The following is a 22,910-nucleotide window of genomic DNA, read 5'->3' on the forward strand; positions in this document are numbered from 1 at the left end:
GGAGAAACAGCCATGAACGTGGGCTCAAAGCAGGGAGGTCACTTCAAGGGCATTAAAGGCTTGTTCAGTTTGGAAGCCCAGCATTTGGCTGTTGTTGAAGATATTCCTGTCAGTCATGGACGGTTTCGTTGCATCCATATCCTTCCGGAGAATGAGCCTCATCTGAAGCCAAACAAATTTCAACAGCGACGGTTTCAGGGAGATGGGCACTGTGGTGTGGGTATAGCCAAGAGTTCAGGGTGTTCATTAGTAACCATTTAAATCACAAACAAAATGGAGACGTGTGTCCCATCAGCAGCAAATCTTAGTGGGAGGCCTTGAATCTGTCCACAGGTGGGTGGTTGTGGCTTGCGCTGAGTTTAGGTGATCACGTCCATCTTGAAGGAGGTTTTTGATTGCAAGATTGGATAGATGAAGTATGGATCGTTCATACTCACCAGTTTTCATAGCACACATGCCAGGTAAACTGTCATACTTTGGAAGGTCACTGATCAATCCTCAGTGGCCCCAGGCTAGCAAGGTCATTCCTCCACCCTGCTGGGCTACATGGCTTTTTGGACACGAGAGGTCAAGTTGGCCTTCCCAGGCTTCTTCTGCAGCAGCAGGTGATGCACACAGAGCCAGGAGCCCCAGAACACAGTCCAGCTCCAGTTCCTGGAGGCTTTGCTGAGCTTTCAACAGTTGTACTTGAGCATTTAGTTTATGGCGGTAGCCGTTTTCAGCTTGAAGTGATTGCTGCAATCTGGGCTAAGTCTTGCCTGCAACTGTGTTTTAACTGGATTTGCTTTTCCTTCCAGGATTAATTTTTCTCCGTCTCTATTTACATGGTGATAAGAAGTGCTAATCCTACTCCGTCAGTCTGGACTGATGAATCTGAGGAATAGAACAGGTAATTTCTAATTTGGCTCATAGCTCTCAGTGACTCAGGCAGTGAGAACCACTCCCTCCCCATGGAGTGCATTCCTATTTTGGGACAAAAGAAATCATACAGTTTCTTCTGTCCAGGTCATCCGCAGGGAGGGAGATCCTTGCCCTGGAGCAGGAAAGGGAGGGTAAATTTTTGTAGCTTTTACTGTGAGCAGCATCTTTGTCTTCCTGTCGGTTGTGGGTGGTTTTATTTGGTGTTACTTTTATAGCCACCGGGTTGATTGAACTTGGAATAGTCTTAAAGCAGGGAAAAACATTTGGACGTACCCATTGAAAAATGCCCCTCGCGTGGGGTGCGAGGGTTTCGCCAGTGAAAGGGCTCGCTAGAGATGGAGGCAGGTTGGTGCTGATGTCGGGGACGGGTGCAATCTCCTCTTTGAAGGTGTCTGAGGTGGGTGCAAGCCAGCAGAGCTGACCCAGGTGATGCAGCATGGAGTGATGGCAGCTGGCTTGTCTGCATCTGCCTGGCGCCCCGTCCCTCAGACTCAGCCCATCTGAGTCGCAAAAAGCAAGTTGCCAGTGAAGAAGTTACCCTTATGTTGAATTTTCCATCATTTCACAGGGCTTGAGGGTACCGTGTCCTTACTGGAATTGTTGCCAACTTACCTGTGCTGCAGGAACACTTTAATCACAGAATCACAGAATGGTAGGGTTGGAAGGGACCTCTGGAGATCATCTAGTCCAACCCCCTGCCAGAGCAGGGTCACCCAGAGCAGGTTGCACAGGAACGCGTCCAGGCGGGTTTTGAATGTCTCCAGAGACGGAGACTCCACATCCTCTCTGGGCAGCCTGTTCCAGTGCTCTGCCACCCTCAAAGGAAAGAAGTTCCTCCTCATATTTAGGTGGAACTTGCTATGCTCAAGTTTGTGCCCGTTACCTCTTGTCCTGTTGCTGGGCACCACTGAAAAGGGCCTGGTCCCATCCTCCTGACACCCACCCTTTAAGTGTTTATAAGTGTTGATAAGGTCCCCCCTCAGTCGTCTTCCTTCCAGACTGAAGAGAGCCAAATCCCTCAGCCTTTCTTCATAAGAGAGGTGTTCCAGCCCCCTAATCATCTTTGTAGCCCTTTGCTGCACCCTCTCCAGCAGTTCCCTGTCCTAATAAAGTAAAGGCAGCAGCTCACAATGACTGTTCTGGTGCAGGGACATGCAGAACCCAGGGAACTCTGGTCACATTCCCTTCTTTTCACTGGCTAGTGCCGGGTGAGGAAGCTTTAACTTGAAGCCTTGGGTATGAATCCCAGTGGCAGGATGCAGCTCAGATGATGTGGTGGAAGTCCACCAGTGCAGGCAGCAGTCATTGGCTGCAGGGTGCTTTGGATGAACCCATCTATCATATCACCTCTTAGACGTCCTGATAGTACCCTGCTGTTGGCTAATACTAATCCTTTGGGGGATTAGCACAGTTTCCTCCTTCCTCCTATGCCCTTCCACTGGGAAAGAAATCTCAGATGCATTTCAAGCCTTGCAATGCTTGAAGTCAGCCAGCAGCCCATGGGATTTCCCACAACAGGATCGGGCACACGCTGCCTAGTACAGACATCAGAGTCAAACTGGCTCTCGCACTGGCAAGGGAGGTGCTGATTCCTGTGCAGAGTTCAGTGCGTCGGCAGGGTTCCCCGTCCTGTGGCAGAGGGCAGCGCAAAGGCGGACCGAGGGGCTCCTGGCTCTTCCTTCCTTCCCTCTAAATCATGCTTATGGTAGCTGTATGTTTGGGCATATAGCAACGGTCTCACTTCTGAAACCTCAGTAGCTGACGGAACAAGCAAGAAGCTACGTAACGAGAGTGGAGTTTGGGAAAGGGAAGAATGAAACGTCCAGGAGGTCGTAAAGTACAAACCAGTGAGCTCCCTATTCTGACATCATCAACAAGATCAGGGAATATGTCTCAGTAAGTCCTTCTGTCTTTTCCTTCCAGAGCCCTGTGTTGTGTAGACGAACTGATGGATGAAGATGAGAAGGACAGGGCAAAGAGGTACGAAGGCATGCACAGAGCGCTGACAGTGGAAGCTCTCTCAGGGGAGAACTGTTAATGCCGTGTTGGCCGATGCCTGAAAAAGTACTTGGGACCACTGATGTCAGAGGCAAAACCCCCAGGCAGTTTACAGGCTATATACAGCAGAGCACCAACAGCATAATTAAGTCACCATTTTCAAGCTTTTCATAGTGTGTTTGACCACCCCTACAATGGGTTAATCAGCTGAGTGGTCCTTAAATTACATCGTCGTGCCCTCAGAATCTCGTGTTATCCTATGGCTATTTATTATCCTGATGCAAGACTCCTGACCTGTGATTATACTGACATCATGCAGTGCTGCCCACCCGGGGCAGAGTTCCCCGTGAGACTTAGAGAGCAGTCCTGCTTTAGCACAGGTATGAGTTAGTCTCCCTTCAGAGAAGCGTTTGGCTCAGTTCTAATTAGTCATCGTACCCGAGTGCCAAATCAGAGATAGCTGTGAACGCAAATGCTGGATCTGGGAACCTCCAAATGCCAGCCTGAATATGAATGGAAGTGCCTCCTGCCTACCACACTCGGTCTAGATCACAGGAGGCATGTATCATCATGAATACGCTTGTAAAGAAAATTAATTACTGCTGGAAGAGGTTGTATGAAAATAGGTTTATCTCAGATATGACCATTGGAAAGAACATTTTGGAAGAAACTGAATGGATTTGCTTTCTCCTTTATTGTTTTAATGGAGGGGAAAACCCTAATAAAACATTCTTAAATTGTATTAGCGCAAGCTGGAAACTTGTCTGTGGTTTCTGCAGCCAGACTCTTTAACGTTCCCAGTTTCATATATCGTGGCAGCAGATTTTCAAAACCAGATACAAGAGCATGTGTTTCATTCAACTCCGTTCTGCAGTTGAGATGTCTCTGCATGGCATTGTCTGTCTGTAAATTACTTTTGCAAGTATAAGTCAGGGAATAAGGAATCCTTCGCACTTTGACCTTTATAGTGTGTGTACTAACTGCAAAACAAAAGTTCATAAAAACGAGGTGGGCAAAACACAAGCGTGTAGATGCCAAGGCTTCTCTTACTGGAGACATTTCACCCGTAACACCTTCACCTCATTATCACCGCTTCTGAAACAATGGGAACCGCTGCTGAAGTCTACATACGGGTATGATCTCGCTCAAATGAATGTACATCATATTTGTTACCTCCTTGCTGACGGTGAGCTCAGTCCTGCTCAAGGTGCTTACACCCGAGTTTAATTTTAAACAAATGAGCAGTCCCAGCAGAGTTTAGATTCTTGTATTTAAAGTGTTTTCCTGAGACAGGGCCATTTACCTCTCCCTGGGTTGAGCTGTGTGTCCATCGTTTTACTTAGCGGCATTTATGTTTCTGTCACCCAGGGCATCACGCAACAAATCTGAAAAGAAGAGGAGAGACCAGTTCAATGTCCTCATCAAAGAGCTTTGCACGATGCTGCAGGGCCACGGCCACCCTCTCAAGATGGACAAGTCCACAATACTGCAGAGGACCATCGACTTCTTACAGAAACAGAAAGGTACCGGAGGGCTCTGGCTCTGCACCTGCCCAGCAGCCAGTTTCCACGCCGATGATGAAAACTGTTTTTTTCCAAGCATCCAAAACCTCCAGAGAGGACATGAACCTACGTGAGGGGCAGCAGCAGGCATAGCAGCTGGCCTCAGGACATGGGCTAGAGTTTGAATACGGTGCTGACCAGTTTATGATATACTTGAGAAGATGCAGCGCTGTATGCTTTTTAATGTAGTGACATCGCTTCATTTCCCTCGCTGGCTGCCGAACCCCTGGCACGCTTCGTATGCTCTCAAACAGAGCATGAGGAAGAGCTGAGGAACAGCACACACTGCAAAAGCCAGAGGAAAGGGGTTTCTCTGCCCTGTTCCCTGGTCTCCTGGGGTAGGACATGGCTGGGTGCAGCCTGTCCTGCTGCCTGCGCACTCCCGTGAGCCTTCCCGAAACAGCTCCCGAGTCACGAACATCCTCTGCTCACGGTGATGCTCAGCCACTCTGAAATTAGCCCATTGACCTTAATTTTTTGGAAGCATTTCCTCAAACTGCCGAAAAAGTCTCCTCTTCCTTTTCTTCATTTCTAAGGCACTTGTGTCGTGATGGCGTGGAAAATGACTGTTACATGCAAGTAGGCTTTGTGTGGAGAATGATCTGAGGATGATTCTTCTGAAAGCCTCTTAAAAGAAATCTAGTGTTACTTGAAAATGAAAAAAAAAATCCAACTAGCATGAGTCATGTTGCTTTTTTGATGTTTTTCTCTTTAAGAAATCACAGCACAGACAGAAGCCTGTGAGATTAGACAAGACTGGAAGCCTTCATTTCTTAGCAACGAGGAGTTCACCCAGTTGATGTTAGAGGTAAGACGAAATTAAAGCTGCATAGATTAGTGAGAAGTAATCAGTTCAGTGAAGTAGTTCAGGGATACAGTTCTTTTTCACCTGTAGGTCCCAATGTTAATGTTAATGATTTCTACTCTGCTGGCACATGGAATCCAAACCTGACAGAGACCAATGTTGTGCTAAATGCTTTGCAGACACAGAATTAAAAATACGATTGCTTCCACTTAAAGATAAACAGCTTTTCATTTAGGAATGAAGATGAATTTGGCCCAGATTTGGCCTGGTGAGAGAGGAAAAAGAGAATTTCCCTTCTCAGAAGAGCTGCTAGAGCTAGCAGTTTTAGCAAAAACTTGAAAGGACCTGACAAAAACGGAGCCGCTCTCTTCCTCCTGCATCCCATTAGCCAGGCAGCATTTGCTTTGCTGCCGCCGCTGCTGCTGCTGCGCGGTGCTGTACTTGTGATGTGAGCTGTATCTTTTGCTTGGATCGCCTGGATTCGGGAGAACAGCTCTCATACTCTCACCTGTGAAATGCTTAGCTGATTTAGAAACATCCCCCCCGAGCCTATATGTTTTTTCCTTTCTGAAGGATGCTGCTTTGGGTTTGTGCTGCACGCTCCTCTGGCGAGGCCATCTCCTGCCCTGCGTGGGCAGCCGTTGCTCTTTGCCCCACGAAAATAAGGGTGTATGCTGGGCTGAGCTGGGAGGTGCTGCAGTGCCTTAGTTGTTCCTTTTCATCAGGACGTCGTGACTCACCTCCCTGGAAAAGTCTGTTCATTCTTTCTGGGAATTTCTCTCACCAAACAAGCTAGTTTGTTCCAGCTGAATCAAAACAAATTTCCCTCTTAGAAGTGGCGGGGGAAGAGGGCGCCCTTTAATAACTGTTGGCTTACTGGACTATGTTAGACCATTGACTAGTTTACTTAAAATGTTTTTTTCCAGAGAGGGCTTATTTTCAGCAAAGGCAGAGTATGACTTGTAAGAAAGACGGGGACAGACTTTTTAGCAGGGCCCATTGCAATAGGGCAAGGGGTAATGCTTTTAAACTAAAAGGGGGGAGATTTAGACTAGAAATACGGAAGAAAATTTTTACAGTGAGGGTGGTGACACACTGAACCAGGTTGCCCAGAGAGGTGGTAGCTGCCCCATCCTTGGAAATGTTCAAGGTCAGGTTGGACGGGGCTCTGAGCAACCTGATCTAGTTGAAGATCTCCCTGCTCATTGCAGGGGGGTTGGACTAGATGACCTTTAAAGATCCCTTCCAACCCAAACTATTGTATGATTCCATGATTCTATGTCAGTGAGGTGGGGAATAACTGGCTGTGGGGGAAGATGGTGAATGCTGCGTCTGTGGCTCCCTGTAGCTGCAGGGCTAAGATGCAGAGCAGCCTAACAGTGTCTTTAGGAGAGCTGGCTTTGTGCACGGTGCTAACCAGAGATTAAACCTCCCAGGCCTTGGCAAGTGTTAGAGAAGAATAGGGACAGACACTGGGTCAATGGTGCAAGAAGATATTGTGAAGAACAGGGAGAACACCCAAAGAGGAAAGCACATGCAGTGACTCAAAAGGGACAGAGAACTTTGACTCCAGGACATAAACCATTGTGAATAAGAAAGGGGAAACAAAACAGACTTAAAAATGTTGTGTCACTAGCCTAACAAATGAGTACTTTATGCAGAATAAATAAGTTTTTAGATCTTGTCCCATATTGTCCATTAATTGCTAAAAATACAGCATTGTATCATTTTTCTGTCCCTGCTTATCCATCCATCCATCCATCCATCCATCCATCCATCCATCCATCCATCCATCCATCCATCCACAATGCTGGGTTTGCCGTGATCATATCTAACACCTCCTTACGCACTTAATTGGTTAACTATTGTGTAATTCAGAACACATAATGAAGTGACTGAAGTCACTAGGATTGTGTGGGTGTGGAAATTCTAACCACCACTGTCTTGCTTCACGTTAAATCAATACTCACTGGGTGAAAAATACAAGTCAATTTACTATTAATGAGCAAATAAGAATATAGAAGAATGTTGAATTAGACAGCATGTGTAATTTTTATTTTTCCGCACTGAACTATCATTTCCATAATTGATTTATGTTAGTTTTAGGCTGTTAGCATCACCAAAGAATAAATTAGCCTGTTATATTTTAAGTTGTTCCCTTGCATAATTCTTTTTTTTTTTTTTTTCTTTTTGCTTGCTTTTTATCATTAGGCACTAGATGGCTTTCTCATTGCTCTTACCACTGATGGGATTATTATTTATGTATCTGATAGTGTCTCATCTCTGCTTGGACACTTACCGGTAAGTTCTGACAATGCAATATGTTGAAGAATCGTTCCCCTGCCTTAGTGCAGCCTCGATGCTGGAGGGCTGGGGCTTGGTTTTCTCTAACCAAAAAGCCAACAGACTCTTAGGGAGTTTCTCAAGCTCCTGTGAATAAGAGATTCTCCGCCAGGGTCTGCGAGTTAGCAAAAAAAAGAAAAAACCTAGGCAAAATCACTGCACTCGCAGCGCACTGCTTGCAGCACGTCTGAGGGAGGGTCTGGGCAGTGTTTATCCCACCAGGTATATGGAAAATCTTATGCTTGTGAAATCTGTGCATGCCGAAGCTCTTCTCAGCTAATTTAAAGATGATTTCGGGACTGAGTGTACGCTTTCCTAATGTCATTGTGGTTTTTTTCTACTTTGAGCCCATGGTCTTTAGTAACAAATATGTAGCCTCAGAGTTTTCTGGGAGAATTTCTAGACATCAGCTGGCTGTTGAGTACCAGCAGGTTCTGCTGGCCCCTCAAAAACATTTTTTATTTTTGTCTGGTGCCAGGTACGTGGCACCAGCGACGCCATGTGAGGGCGAATTGGAGCACACAGTTAACCTGGCAGAATGTCCTGGTGTGCAGAGAAACAAATACGTGCTGACATTTCGGTAGGACCCCTTGAGTCAGGATGCGTGGGTTTGTCAGCACTGAAACACTTGCAGGTCGAGCTGACTTTGCCAGATGTTCAGCCTAGAAGACAAATGGAGGATGTGAGGAGGAGCTCCCTCGCTTCTGTCTCGTAATTCCAAAGGGAAATGTTTAAAATTTTCATTTGGATACAATATTTCTCATCGTGTTGTATTCTGGTGGTACCAGGGATTCTTCTCCAGCTTGCACCTGGCTGAACCTCTGGAACCATACAGCCTTTTGCAAATAGCTAGCAAGCCTGGGGTAAAATAACTTAAGGGCTATATTGTGCCCTAGATCCATCCACAGAATGACTGGGCTTCCTTGTCTTAAGCATCCACGCTAGACCAGCAGCATCTGTGCTCCGCTGCGGGATGCAAAGGCGTGTGGTTGTGTCAGGCTGTACTGCTGAACATGACAAAGCATTCTTTTGTATCAGTCAGATTTGGTGGACCAAAATATATTAAACTTTCTGCCTGAGCGGGAGCAGAGCGAGGTGTACAAGCTCCTTTCTCCACATGTGCTCATGACCGATCCTGTTGCAGCTGATTTTCTAAACGGTAAGCTCCGCTCTTGCCTGTCGGTCAGGGAAATTTGCCAAAGGCAAACAGCTCCCGGGGGAGCCTGCACAGGGCTCTCCAGCTATGTAATTCTCCTGCCTGCCACTTCTGTTTTGCTGCAGTTAATATTTCTGGTTTTTAACGCAGCACATCTTCTAATGTTCCTACCTGCTCCCAGTACTTGGTCTTTGATTTGGACAGTCTTTGTTTTACTGACTGCTTTGCACCACAGGACAGTGAAGTTGCCCTCAGTAGATATTCTTCCTAGGGCAGGATGCTGGACTGAGCCTGTGAAAGGAGTGAGGGGCTTGGGGGAAGGAAAGGACTAGTAGAAATCCCCAAGGGGTTTGTTCCTTAGGAAGTCTGCATGTCTCAGAACGCCTGAGAAACCCTAGATGGAATTTAAGCAACAGGCGTCCTATCTGAACGGTCCATCTGGATCTCTACTGCTGGTTGCTGTCCCGCCCCCAAAATGTCCCTTTCCCCCAGAAAACGCCCCCAGCACCAGAGCGGGCAGCAGCCTCTTCCAACATCCACATTTCACCCAGCCTGTGTAGGGACCCCCCCCTTTCCCGGTGGGTTCGCCATGACCGGGCAATGCCTTCCCTCTCGGCGGCCCCATCGGCGTCCGTTGAGCCGGGCAGCCCTCGCCTCGTGCTGGTGCTCCATCCTGGGATTGGTTTCCCTCTGACTGGAGACCGCATGGCCTAATCCATGGAGTTCAGTCCTCGGGCAGAAAACTGAATAAGAGCTTGGCACGATGCCCTCCACCGTTAATGGAAGGGCTTAGGGTGACTTCAGCGCCCTTTGGATCTGGGTCCTCCCGAGCAGAGTACTGCAATATCGCTTAACAGCTTTGCTTGAAATTGTGCATGCAGGAAGTCAGGGGAAAACACCGCTGACCGATATTGCCAGGGCTTCACCCCCAGCGTAGCGGGGTGGCCGTAAAGCCATGGGAGAAAGGGTGAGAATACATTTCCTTAAGCGGAACCAGCTGATCATTGCTCTTAATAGTTATATATTTACTTACAGTTATCAAGAGCATCCCAGCAGGGTGTGCTGAGATACCAGAGCAGCAGGGTTGGTTTAAGCACCTAGACAGATTCAATATATGGAGAGTCTGCTAAAGTGCAGACTTCTACTAACATTGTGTATGCCTCCCTTTCTTTCTCTCATTTCAGCAGAAAAACAAATAGAGTTTTGCTGCCATTTAGCAAGAGGCAGCTTAGACCCAAATGAACCCCTGATGTATGAATATGTGAAATTTGTAGTGGATTTTAAATATTTTACTCATGGTAAGTTACTCCTCCAGCCTACCTTTACCTCTCTGCCTCTCTTCTTTAAATTGTGTGTTGAACTGTAGCCTCCTAAAGGCCTTGTTTCAGCTGAAAATGCCCCATAATGGGCAGGGATGGAACGACCTGTGGATATGTTGGAGATACTTTTCACGTAAAAGTGGGGGGGAGGCTGTTGGTCAGAAGAGTGCACTCTTCTGCGTGCTGTGCTTAAAGAAGTGATACCAGACTGATCCAACCTCCTTTGGACCCGCTGCCAGTTGTAAAGTAGCCTACTTATTCAAATAACCAGGAAAATATGCCATTCTGTTTCACTTGTGGCAATAAAATGACACTTTAAAAAGATTAAATAGTTTGAGAAACCTGTAAAATCTTGAATCTTGTTGAGCTGGAGAAAGGCTGACAAGAAGACTGTAGCTGCACATTGTGAGCTGCTCAAAACTGTCTTATGAAGCTTCCCTGCAAGCCAGGGGTAGGTGGTTACAACGGTGTAACTCGGAGCCTAGAGGGTCATTCTTTAAATAACATCAGCGTGTATCAGTGTGGCATCAACCTTGTGGGAAGGAGGAGTTTGTTGCTTGGGTTTCATCAGTCATTGTACCTGTCTTGACATGAGAAGAAAGCTCTTCTTCCTCTTCTTCTTAAATAAATTGTCTGGTTGTGTCTAGTGCCTACACCCTCCTGTAATGGCTTTGAGTCAGCTATTGCACGAGCTTTCAGGTCAGCCACGGAGGAGCAGATTTGCCTCGTAGCTACCGTTCGTCTTGTCACACCGCAGTTCTTAAAGGTGAGAGCTCTGTGCCGGCAGACAATCGTAGAATCGCAGAATCATCGGGGTTGGAAGGGACCTTTAAGGTCATCAAGTCCAACTATCAACCTAATGCTGCCAAAACCACCACTAAACCATGTCCCTAAGCACCATCTTCCCTTCTGTGAGGGACTGACTGGTGCTCAGAGCTGCTGCTGGTGCCACGAGCTATGTGCTCGGCTGTGGCGAGGGGAGCCGTGTTACAGAATCACAGAATCACAGAATGGTAGGGTTGGAAGGGACCTCTGGAGATCATCTAGTCCAACCCCCCTGCCAGAGCAGGATCACCCAGAGCAGGTTGCACAGGAACGTGTCCAGGTGGGTTTTGAATGTCTCCAGGGACAGAGACTCCACAGCCTCTCTGGGCAGCCTGTTCCAGTGCTCTGCCACCCTCAAAGGAAAGAAGTTCCTCCTCATGTTTAGGTGGAACTTGCTATGCTCAAGTTTGTGCCCATTACCTCTTGTCCTGTTGCTGGGCACCACTGAAAAGGGCCTGGTCCCATCCTCCTGACACCCACCCTTTAAGTGTTTATAAGTGTTGATAAGGTCCCCCCTCAGTCGTCTTTCTTCCAGACTGAAGAGAGCCAAATCCCTCAGCCTTTCTTCATAAGAGAGGTGTTCCAGCCCCCTAATCATCTTTGTAGCCCTTTGCTGCACCCTCTCCAGCAGTTCCCTGTCCTTCTTGAACCGGGGAGCCCAGCCTGTCCAAGAGCACGTTCAGCAGCACAGATTGCTTGTGCAGAGGGCTGGTAAATGAGAGAGGACACTGCTGTGTTTGGGAGTGGGAGGTGACAGAAGTATGTGTTTTGGAATGGCGAGATATAAAGCGGGAGGTGCTTCTGAGAAGAGGCGTTTGTGTGATGGGGTGTCCTGGGGCCATCAGTGCAGGGAGCACCAATACAAGGTGACCAGCTAAACCTCTTGAAAAGTTGCAGCCTTTAAAGAAATACATCCCACTGTTCCTTTGATCTAAGAAGGCCACCCGCATCTTATGTCCTGTGGCACAGCGCAGCGATGGCAGGGGTAACAACTGTAGAGGCTTCTTGCTCAAGAGGCCATTAGCCAGCTCAGTCTGAGGCTGGACCTGAGGTACTGTCATCCATCCTCAGATACCAATATTTACAAAAAGTTGGGGGATTTTGTCTACAGACTGCAAGATGAGGCCCTTGGACTATTTATCCTAGCTCTGAAATTCAGCCCAGGGTAAATTATGCAGCCACTTTTCATCAGTTTATGCGTCTGTAAAACAAGGCGTATTCATTCCTTAGAGGAAAATAAGTCAAGTGCTTTAAAAGCACTGTGTTTTGCTAGGGTTTGTTGTATCAAGAAGATGCATCCTTAGTCTGCATAGAGGGCTCTTTTTGTCGTTTCACAGAACTAAATGTCTGAATGTGCCAACTGTTTTGCAGGAGCTCTGCAATGTTGAAGAGCCATGTGAAGAATTTACATCGAGGCATAGTTTGGAATGGAAGTTTTTATTCTTGGACCACAGGTAAGAGATTTGGTTTTAGTCACTGAAGAATTAACAAACTGTCGCTTAAAAATCAAAAACTCAGTGGCGCTATTGCCTGAGATCCCAAGTAGAACAGCTCTAATTAAATGCAGATGAGGAAGTAATAATACTCTGAACTTACTTATTAGGCATCCTTAAATGCTTTGCTCTTTTCCACATTTTAGGCCAGTAAGAAGCCATATGAAATAGTGGGAAAATGTCAAGAACAATGTCTAACTTCACCGAAATATGAAGTCATTAAAACTGAGCAGTGTGGGTCCTGTTCAATGTATTGGTTTAGCGCCTCTGTTTTCCAGCTACAGCTTCCAAGAACCCTTCTAAAACTTTTGCTGTGTTAACAAACTTTTGATTTTTCACCTTAGGAAATGATGGAATTTATAAAAATAAAAGAAAAAGCAGTGGATTAGATGGTGTAATTGCAGATTTGTTTTTGACAATGCCATACGGTGGGCCAGGATTCAGCTTGGTGAATGAAACAGACTGGAACCACTTTATTAGGCTGATTAATATAGGATTCATTTTCTTCAAAAGACGCTGGAGGGTTTTGTTCATTCTTTTACTTCTCTGCATTTGACATGTACGCGTAAGCACATTGCAAAATCCTGCCCTTTCCATTATCCCTCCCTTTGCAAGCCATGCACAGGTAGTCATTACTAGAAATAGAAGACTGGTAAATAAGGCTGTAGGGGAAAAAAATATTTGGGAGGAAAAACCCCTAAATATCACCTGCACATTTAGAGCAAGAAAGAGAGAGAGCAAATTTGAATGAATAATAATTTGCATTTGGGTAGTAGACAAGACGTGCACCTCACGCATCATACGCTGAAGCCCGGAGGAACTGACTGTGCAACAGCCCTACGATTAATGCTGTGTGGTTTGGGACAGTCGGCTTATTATTCATGTTGTCAAGATCTTGCTGGAGTGACTTTTTTTAGACTTTGATTGGCCTGTCCAATATAACGCACATTTTCGGAATCAGGTGATTAATGTTAAGATTCGTAAAAGATCCCTAAGACCCTTACTTCTCTCTCACCTTGTTTTCTTATATCTCACTGCCTGATGAAGGGCTGTGTCCCAGCAGCTCCTATGGATAAGGTGAGCAGGAGCTGCTTTGAAACCTATCAAAGAGCCTTTTGATGAATCTGGGTTATGACTCAGAGAGGAATCTCTCTGCGCCGGGTGCTTGCAGCCACTCCGGTCCCACCAATATCCCCGGTGAGGAAACCATTGTTACTGAGAGTAAATAAAGCTGATGGAGATGCTGAGGTGGAATTTGGGACAGCCCCGGATGCGAGCGGTGAGGCCAGACCCAAGAAGGAGCAAGGGATCGTGTGGGTTGTCTCATTTAATCACTAATTCAAACCTCTCTCCACCGTTGTTGGGCATTTTGCTGTTTCTCACTTATTTGTGTCAGCGCACACCACCTGATGCTGAGGTGGGCTGTCAGCAGGGGCAGAGGGTACCCAGCATCAGCTGCAGCCCGGACCTTTGCTCTCATGACGACAACGTAAATTGGGGTAAAGATAGATAATGCAGAAAGCACTCCACAGACCTGGATAAACATTAGAAAACTAGGAAAATACCTGTATTCTGGGCCTACCTGTAAATACGTGCAGAGGAAGAAAACCTGTCGACTTTGATAATGATCTGTTTCTCTTCTGCGTTGTGGTCCTTGCCTTATTTCCCCTTCCTTTATGAAGAGACTGCACTCGAAGGGCTCTCTGAAGACTGTGCGTTTCCATTTGCATAGCGAGTTGCAGGCCTCAAGGCTGGAACTTCAACTAAGACCCTTTTAAATTGTTCCACAAGCAAGGCAGCTCCTTGTCAAATGACAGATGAGGAGCATTTTGTGGTTGCTTTCTCGTTTAAGGAATTCTGGTGAAAGTCAGGGAAGCGTAATACTTTCCTGATCAGCTTAAATGTGTATCTGATGTGCATCTGAAAGACTTTATTGTCTCAAATATAAGCATGTCATTAAAGATAGGAGAGACACTGGTGCGTTCTGCCAAAGAGACAGCAAGAAAGGACGCTTTAATAAATAGACATATTATCATCATTAACAGAAATCTGCGTCACATGAGGAAAAGGAACATAGTGCTCTATGAAAAGTTGTTTGAATAAATAAGACTGATTCTGGTGGAGACCACAGTGTACTAAGCGCACGCCGTTTCAAGAGCTTTGCCATCAGAGAATGTGGAGGACTGGCTCCTCCAGCCAAGCCCTTGTGCTGGGACTGGGACCTCCTGCTGAGATCTCGATCCTTCAGGGATGCTGTTGAGCTTTCCAGGGATCTCTCTCTTTTTTCCCTGTCTCCCATTTGGTGCCAAACTGCTCATCATTGTGGGGAGGAGAGAGGTGATAGACCTGTCTGGGCTGTCTTTAGTCAAATAATTTATGCCCACCACGTCTCTCGAGAGTACAAATGTGGAGGTGGGTCGCTCAGCCAGGGCAGGACAACTTCCCATATTAACATTTGGAACAGTCAGGATTGATCCATCCAAACCCAAATGTACTTACACCTAAATAATTTTTTGCTCGTATTCTTGGCTGCTTTATGGCATTCACCTTCCTTAAGAGGGTCACTTGACACACCAAGAGAAAGGCAGCGGCGGTGACACCTTCCTCCTGCCCTGGTTTTGAAATGTTAGCCATTTCGCTGACACACCGCCGCCTTATTCCCGCGGAACACACTGAACTTGGCGGGTGAGCCTCTTGCTAGCAGCACATCCAGCAGCCAAAACAAATAGGTGGAGCCAAATTAGCACATGTCCCCTGCTTCAGGGAGTACACGCAGTGCTTGAGCTGCTGCAAGGAGGAGCGTACTTGAGCGTTAGGGGACAGAAGGTGGCATGCTGGTATAGGGAGAGAGGCAAAAATAGTGGTTTTCTCCTCCCATTTCAGTGTTGTTTCACAATCATAAGCTAGGAGGCTCTGGTGGAGGCTGTGCGTAAGCTCAGTGTTGTTAGGAAACCTGCTTAAAAAAAAATAATCTCATATATTGCCTGGAAAATGGAAAATACAGAGTTGACAGCAGAATAGTCAGGTAAGTCATTGCTATGTGCCCATCTAAATACTTCCTCGATTCCTTCTCCACCTATCATAGAAATAACCATCCTTAAAACCAGCGCCATGCCTATTCTTATCTTTACTTCCAACATAAAAACATTTTTTGCTGGTTATAATTTCCCAAGCTTTTCCACAGGAGCTATTCGTTTTTCTTTTACCCAAGCTGGTCCTGACACACTTTGCAGTTTCCCACTTACTCTTTCTTCTACAGTTACTACCCAGATGACATTTACATCCAACCTACTGGATAATTCTACTCGAGCTCCAAGTTATTATGCACACGCACAGCCGTAGCGTTTCTCAAGCTGCGTGTCTCCCAAGCATGCTTAATGAATTGAGTCACTTGCGTGCGTACATGCCTTTCTCTACACCCACATAATGAATAGGCTATGAAACAGTAAACACACACCTTTTCATTTTCTCAATTTTTACCTCTCCCTCGCTGGTTTGGGTTGGTTTTTTTGTGCTTGTGTATGAAAACACGTCGTTGCGTCTATGAAAATCCACTCCTGCTTTCCCTGCCAAGTGAACGTATGAGATGGTTTTGGTCACTAGTATCGCAGCGTATCTGCCAGGATGCCAAAGTGTCAGGTTTTGTGCTCACTCCCTGCCCTTTGCTTCCCTTCTAGGGCTCCGCCTATTATAGGATATTTACCCTTTGAGGTTCTGGGAACGTCAGGGTATGATTACTACCACGCAGATGACCTGGAGCTTCTTGCTAGGTGCCATGAACACTGTAAGTTCCTCTCGCTCTGCAGCGTGCCTGTCTTTGATCTCGTTTGTCACTCGTGCAAAAACCTTTTATTCGTCGTCAGAAAAGGCATCTTTATCTGGGGTACAAGGGAATTCTGTCTTCCCATGACAGACTGTCACAGCTGACGCTTACCTGGGAGGTTGAATCCCTGCAGAATTCACTCCGATCAGGAACTGATTGTGTAGGTCTCCCAAATCGGCAGATGCCCTGTTTGAACACGGGTTGTCTGAGAGTGGAATGAGATTAATAGATGGGAAGTGAGAACTGTCCACTCTCTGCTCCCAGTTTGTGAGGGCAGCCCCAAACCCTGGGGTTTTTCCTTGATTGTCACAGTTCACGGGGTCTTGTTCTTCCTCTGGGCTCCCGAGTCAGCCAGGAGGCTCAGCTCACCAAAACGCCTTCTGAAAGCCACATTTGCATCGCCTGCCTGTGCAATTAGGTGTTGTGAACCTCACTTAACTATTAGTAAAATGCTTCTGGAGATCCAGACTCTTTTTTAAATGCAAAAGTACTGAATACAGGCTCCCTGTGGGTGAAGATGGCTCATTTTTGGTCGATCTGAAAGTAAAGCAGAAAAGTCCAGTTCAGGCTGATATATGGACACCGGAGAATGTCTGTGAAGTTCATCTTGGTGCAAGGTGGAATACCGTGACCTGCGAAAGCCCATGAGGAGCCAGGTCAGAAGGAGCGTGTAGCCCGAGTACTGCGGCAGTGCAGCCCGTGGCTGAAGCACCATGTCCTGCTGAAGGCTGGAGCTGACCTGAGGAAGGGCAAAAGGTGGCTTCAGACGTGGTCTACTATTAGTTAGTGTGCTTTTCCTACCGGATGAGCGTGTGAGATGTTTTATCCCTGAGGCTGTATTTTTCCATTTTGTTAACGTGCACTTCAGACTGAGAAACTGATGCAGGGTTACGTCTGTCCTCCAGCTGGTTTGCATGGCCAAGCACTGTAATGAAAAGTAACCGCGCGCTTTGTAAAATGCATCTAGGTGATCAGATATTTTGCCAAGAAATATTACTTATAGGCTTCCTGTTGGGCAAACTCTCTATTTGTCTCTCTGCTATCTCCGTTTGAAAGCAGAGTGTTTTGTCAAAAGCAAACAAGGACACCCCAGAGAGTGGAGAAAGTGGGATGCTGTAATTACTGTGAGATGCAAACCAGCGCGATGCAGGGACACCAAGAAACTCCAGAGCCCCCTGGCACACTGGAGCTAGACAAGCTGCTTCATCTCTGAGTTGCAAACCACTCCTATCTCTACCATGTACCCTCTACCACTTACACATATAAGATGCTAAAGGACCTAGTAGAGAATGGAGAAAATTACTTCTCTGAATGTCAAATTTCCCTACTTTTCTGCCCTGTCAAGCCAAAGGGCTGGTACAAAACAGTGATGGGGAAGCGGGTTCCCACGTGAGCACCCAAAGGAAGATGTGAAAGGGGCTGGAAGCAAGTTGTGGCGAGTGCAGCAAGCTTGTAGATGGGAATATTAAAGGAATATTTTAATTGCTCTGAGGTACGGTGCTTTTTAGTGCTCTTTGCTTAAAAGACCGTTCAGACAGAAGTGAGCTGCTTTAGCAGACGATGTCCCTTTGGTAATATGTGTGCGCAGTTTAACGTAGACACTAACTATATTGCGAGTGGGGTCAGATCATTCAGCAGAGAATCTCTTACATATTAAAAGAGTATTTGCATAACACACCTGAAGGAAAGGATCTTTTAATCTTACTGTGGACAAAGTAAGGTGTTGGCAAAGTGACTTATAGAAGTTGCTTCAGGAAATCTCTGCCAGGACTAGGAGCCGAGTGATCCCCAGCATGGTGTCTTGGCCAGAAGACCTTTGCGAAGTGCTTCATCTAAAGCCCATCACTGTTAGTGGGATCACTAAAGAAGTTAATTCTGATATTTAACAAAGTAGAGGTGTGCAGGTGAGTAAAAACACTTGGGTTACTGTGGCTTGGTAAGTTCCTGTTCATCAGGTTGACCGCTCTGGGCAGGCATCTTGCCTACTGTGCAGTGAAATGGGTTTGCTTAAACCACGTTTGTATTTTACTTTGCATTAATTATGGGTATTTTAAGTGAGCATGTTTCATTTTGTACTCCCGGCAGTCTGGGAACAATTAACGCGGTTATTTAATGTAGTTCCCCTTATTATGTTCCGGTTGTATTACACCACTTGAGATTTTTCTAGACATACCCTGATAAAACGTACCAGCTCTGGTGTATTTAGGGCATCTCTCAGAAGAAAACTCTCAGACAAACTGCTAAAACTCCATTATTATTTTGTGCCATGATTAGGATCCTGACTTCAAGCCTCCGGTCTTTGAAATGCGTTCTTGTATACTTGTGAAAGGCCAATACTTTGTTTAATTAATGCTATTTATGCTTATTTCAGAGGAGCCCAGGAATAAGTTACAAGAATACAGCTAGTTATATGGTTATCCCAATTATTAGTTATAAGAACAATCTCAAAATAGCAAAGTGCACTCTGGAAAACCAATAGCAGAAGAGAACCCAAACAAAAGCTCAGTACGTGGTTGTGTGTCATCTGCCATCTTTTAAAGCCACAAGAGCCATTTTAGTGCAGTAGCAGACCACAAGAGGGGAATGGGACTAAGTGGTTTTTTCTAATCGCCTTTACACCATGAAATGTCTGTTTGCTATAAATTGCTTTCTTTTTCATTTGACAGTGATGCAGTTTGGAAAAGGCAAGTCCTGTTACTATCGGTTCCTGACCAAAGGCCAGCAGTGGATATGGCTGCAGACACACTACTACATCACCTACCACCAGTGGAATTCCAAACCCGAGTTCATCGTTTGCACTCACCTGGTAGTTAGGTAGGAGCAAGCGCCAAACGCTTCACAATGCATGTCATGCTCAACCATTGTTTTATTCTAGTCCTGTTTTGTGTTAGACAAATATGTGCTGTGCATGTTGACACACTAAGACGGTATGTAATTCTATAAAACTATTATGACAGGGAGCATGGGGAAAAACATAATATGTTTTCATTACTCTTTTTTTTTTTTCTTGGCAACCGGGCCAAAAGCCTGGAAGCCACCATTGGACAAGTCTATCAGTGTGTTACATTTCAAAGAATCACAGAATGGTAGGGTTGGAAGGGACCTCTGAAGATCATCTAGTCCAACCCCCTGCCAGAGCAGGGTCACCTAGAGCAGGTTGTACAAGAACGCATCCAGGTGGGTTTTGAATGTCTCCAGAGACAGAGACTCCACAGCCTCCCTGGGCAGCCTGTTCCAGTGCTCTGCCACCCTCAAAGGAAAGAAGTTCCTTCTCATGTTTAGGTGGAACTTGCTATGCACAAGTTTGTGCCCATTACCTCTTGTCCTGTTGCTGGGCACCACTGAAAAGGGCCTGGTCCCATCCTCCTGACACCCACCCTTTAAGTGTTTATAAGTGTTGATAAGGTCCCTCCTCAGTCGTCTTTCTTCCAGACTGAAGAGAGCCAAATCCCTCAGCCTTTCTTCATAAGAGAGGTGTTCCAGCCCCCTAATCATCTTTGTAGCCCTTTGCTGCACCCTCTCCAGCAGTTCCCCATCCCTCTTGAGCCGGGGAGCCCAGAACTGGACACAGTACTCCAGATGCGGCCTCACCAAGGCAGAGTAGAGGGGGAGGATGACCTCCCTCGGCCTGCCGGCCACACACTTCTTGATGCACCCCAGGATGCCATTGGCCTTCTTGGCCACAAGGGCACATTGCTGGCTCATGGTCATCCTGTTGTCCACCAGGACTCCCAGGTCTCTTTCCACCAAGCTGCTCTCCAGCAGGTCAGCCCCCAACCTGTACTGGCGCATGGGGTTATTCCTCCCCAGGTGCAGCACCCTACACTTGCCCTTGTTGAATTTCATAAGGTTCCTCTTTGCTCAAATCTCCAGCCTGTCCAGGTCTCTCTGTATGGCGGCACAGCTTTCCTGTGTGTCAACCACCGCCCCCAGCGTTGCGTCATCAGCGAACTTGCTGAGGGTGCACTCTGTCCCCTCGTCCAGGTCATTGATGAATATATTGAAGAGGACTGGACCCAGTACTGACCCCTGGGGAACACCACTCATCACTGACCTCCAACTAGACTCTGTGCCCCCAATCACGACCCTCTGAGCTCTGTCTTTCAACCAGTTTTCTATCCACCCCACTGTCCATTCATCTAACCCACTCTTCCTAAGCTTCCCTATGAGGATGCTGTGGGAGACCGTGTCGAACGCCTTGCTGAAGTCAAGGTAGACCACATCCATAACATTTCCCTTTTATCCCTCGCAATGACATGGCCGTAGGAATAATTAAAGCTGTTAAGAATCAGTCAGCTTTATGGGCGTGAACGGGATCGTACTTTTCCTACAAAACCTTTTGATCAGAGCTTTAAAGGTTTATGACTTGAAGTTAGCTGCTGTCCTGCTAGCCTTATTCCTCACCTGAAATTCAGCCCAGGATCCCCCCCTAGTGGGAAGCTGGTTGCGCTGGAAGACGGTGTGCATGTGGGGTGCTCTGTGATACGCACCTTCTGGAGGGGAATCTGCTGGATTCCCACTGTCATCTCAAAAAAAAACGGTGTTACGATTGAGAATATATTTACTGAAGGGCTTGAAAAATAGCGACACACTGGTTTTCTCTATTAACTTGCGTGGACATATTGCTCACTGCGTCTCTCTTTACTGTCAGGAATCAATTTGTGAATTTTTTTTCTGGTCCCTCTTTTTCTCCCTCAAACATCTGGAAGAACAAACACTTGTAAATTGATATTCTGAAACACAGACTGGGAACACCTGCCACCACTAAACAGGTGTAAGGGATCAGAGCTGTGTGCACGGATATAAAGTACATGTTGGGTGTTACCGTAAGCAAATGTTAGATGAAGGGATTGCTTCTGAGTTGTGTTGTTTTTGTTGTTCTTCAGGGAATTTGGCTTCACTTTAAGCTCTGAATTTATTATGCATATTGTTTCTTCTTTCTGCTTCCCCTTAATCCTATTGATATAGTCCTAAATAGATTTTGAAATTCAATTCTGTCTCATACAGTTAAGGTTTAGAATATATTATTGAAGCACACAAGTTAAAACGTGGTTTCAGGAAGCGAGGGATGGTAACTCCGATGTAGCACGCTGCACGGCGCTCTGCGCACCCTCAGAAAGAGGGGACCTGACCCCCTGCTCCCCAAGGCACTGGCTTTGGTCTCACCGAGCCACCGTGCAACACGCAAAAAACTGAGTCATGAGCATCAGCAGGTTAGAAAATGAACGTACATTACCTATGGCAGTTTACCTGCACAGAAGCTGTAGGATCATTTTTCTGCCTGGTTATGGAAAATGGGAATCTCCTTTATTAGGAAAATTGTACTGAGGACAAAGACGCCCATTTTGTCTTCAGTAACCAAGTGCACTTTGCTTTTAGATTAGTCTTGTTCGAAGGCATCCAGGGATGACAATTGCAAAGCAGTGTCTACGTTCATGCTTGGAATGATTAGTGCAATTAATCATACAGGCTCTGCCGTCCTGGGTGCAGTGGGGCTGGGACGCTGCCCTGTAGTTTCGAATCTGTGGATACTCAGCGTGTGCGGTTATTCGCAGACCACAAGGCCGTATGATGATGTTCCTCTGAGCGCCTTGTACGTGAGAGAGCGTGTGTGTGTGTGTGTGTGTGCTGTGCAGAGCTTGTGACTCAACGTCAAAACTCCGTAGTGACCTGTGTGGTAGGATAGTCACAGTACAGTAAACAATATCCAGACTGAAAAAGTGGATTTAAAATTTATTATTCTTTTTTTTTAGTTATGCAGAAGTTCGAGCTGAGAGAAGGCGAGATCTTGGCCTTGAAGAGTCATCAATTGAACTGGCATCCTCTTCTCTAAAGGTACCACGTCCCTTCACAGTTGAATGAGTCGGTGTTTAAACCAAACTGAGTAATCGCTTACCAATCTTAGGAAAACAGCCGTTCTTTCTTCTCCTTCTCCTTTACTCCCACCTCCTTCCAAGCCTTCACTTGGGTTCTGACTCAAGTGGACCCTGAGAAGTTTCCCATTGCACGGCTCAAAAGTACCCATCTCGGTTCAGGCATCTAACTGCAAATTCAGCAGTTGCATTGCTGCTGTTCTGCTATTCGTTATCTTGCTGAGACTGTTCTGCAAACGATAGGTTAAGCCACCTCAGTTCAGAAGCAGAAAAGTAGCGCTGGAGCTGGCGGCTAGATTGCTGTACCTGTCACCATTAGTAAGGCGCAGAGGATCCAAGGACAGAGTGGTGCCACATGGTACCTGTTTTGTTAGTCCCAGCTGGTCGCTGATGCTCAGACGAAGATTGGAAGTGAAGGGAAAACACTCATTCCAGATTTCAGCTCCGTTTACACCATTGGGCAGGAGCGCATCAAGTGTAGGATTGTGACCAGAGCAGTAATTTCCATGGCTTGAATCAGTCTGGCATCCCAACACACCTGCCCAATTAACAAGGTCATTTTAATTACTTTTAAGTTCTTCTTCTCAATAGTTTATAAGTAAGACCAGTAATCAAAGTAATTTCAAGTGGACTGTTGTGTAATTATCATTCCATTAGCCTCATTGCTCTTCAGACATTATTTTATAGAAGCTGTTTATGGGATGTACAGGGGAAGCTGTCACAGAGACCTTTTTCACTTGAGCAAGGACCATCTTGCAAACCATCTGCTTCGCCGTCACCACAGCACACTTC

General features: G+C 46.3%; 1 protein-coding gene across 6 annotated transcripts in view; it reads left to right on the forward strand.

Annotated features, from left to right (window-relative positions):
- PASD1 (PAS domain containing repressor 1) overlaps nt 1-22,910 on the forward strand; it is a 110,079-nt gene that overhangs the window by 73,871 nt on the left and 13,298 nt on the right. For 4 of the 6 annotated variants that reach the window (XM_063347497.1, XM_063347496.1, XM_063347495.1 and 1 more), the window contains 12 exons: nt 798-889; nt 2,845-2,901; nt 4,288-4,442; nt 5,198-5,289; nt 7,498-7,587; nt 8,668-8,788; nt 9,970-10,083; nt 10,752-10,870; nt 12,301-12,383; nt 16,100-16,206; nt 18,912-19,059; nt 21,999-22,080. In XM_063347497.1, coding sequence (XP_063203567.1) covers nt 2,870-2,901; nt 4,288-4,442; nt 5,198-5,289; nt 7,498-7,587; nt 8,668-8,788; nt 9,970-10,083; nt 10,752-10,870; nt 12,301-12,383; nt 16,100-16,206; nt 18,912-19,059; nt 21,999-22,080 — 1,143 coding nt within the window. In that variant the 5' untranslated portion in view covers nt 798-889; nt 2,845-2,869. Of the gene's footprint in view, nt 1-797; nt 890-2,844; nt 2,902-4,287; nt 4,443-5,197; nt 5,290-7,497; nt 7,588-8,667; nt 8,789-9,969; nt 10,084-10,751; nt 10,871-12,300; nt 12,384-16,099; nt 16,207-18,911; nt 19,060-21,998; nt 22,081-22,910 lie in introns of those variants that run through there. The other 2 variants (XM_063347498.1, XM_063347501.1) reach the window with 2 other exon arrangements.

The sequence above is a fragment of the Chroicocephalus ridibundus genome, chromosome 9 (genome assembly GCF_963924245.1).
Source record: "Chroicocephalus ridibundus chromosome 9, bChrRid1.1, whole genome shotgun sequence".
NCBI lineage: Eukaryota > Metazoa > Chordata > Aves > Charadriiformes > Laridae > Chroicocephalus > Chroicocephalus ridibundus.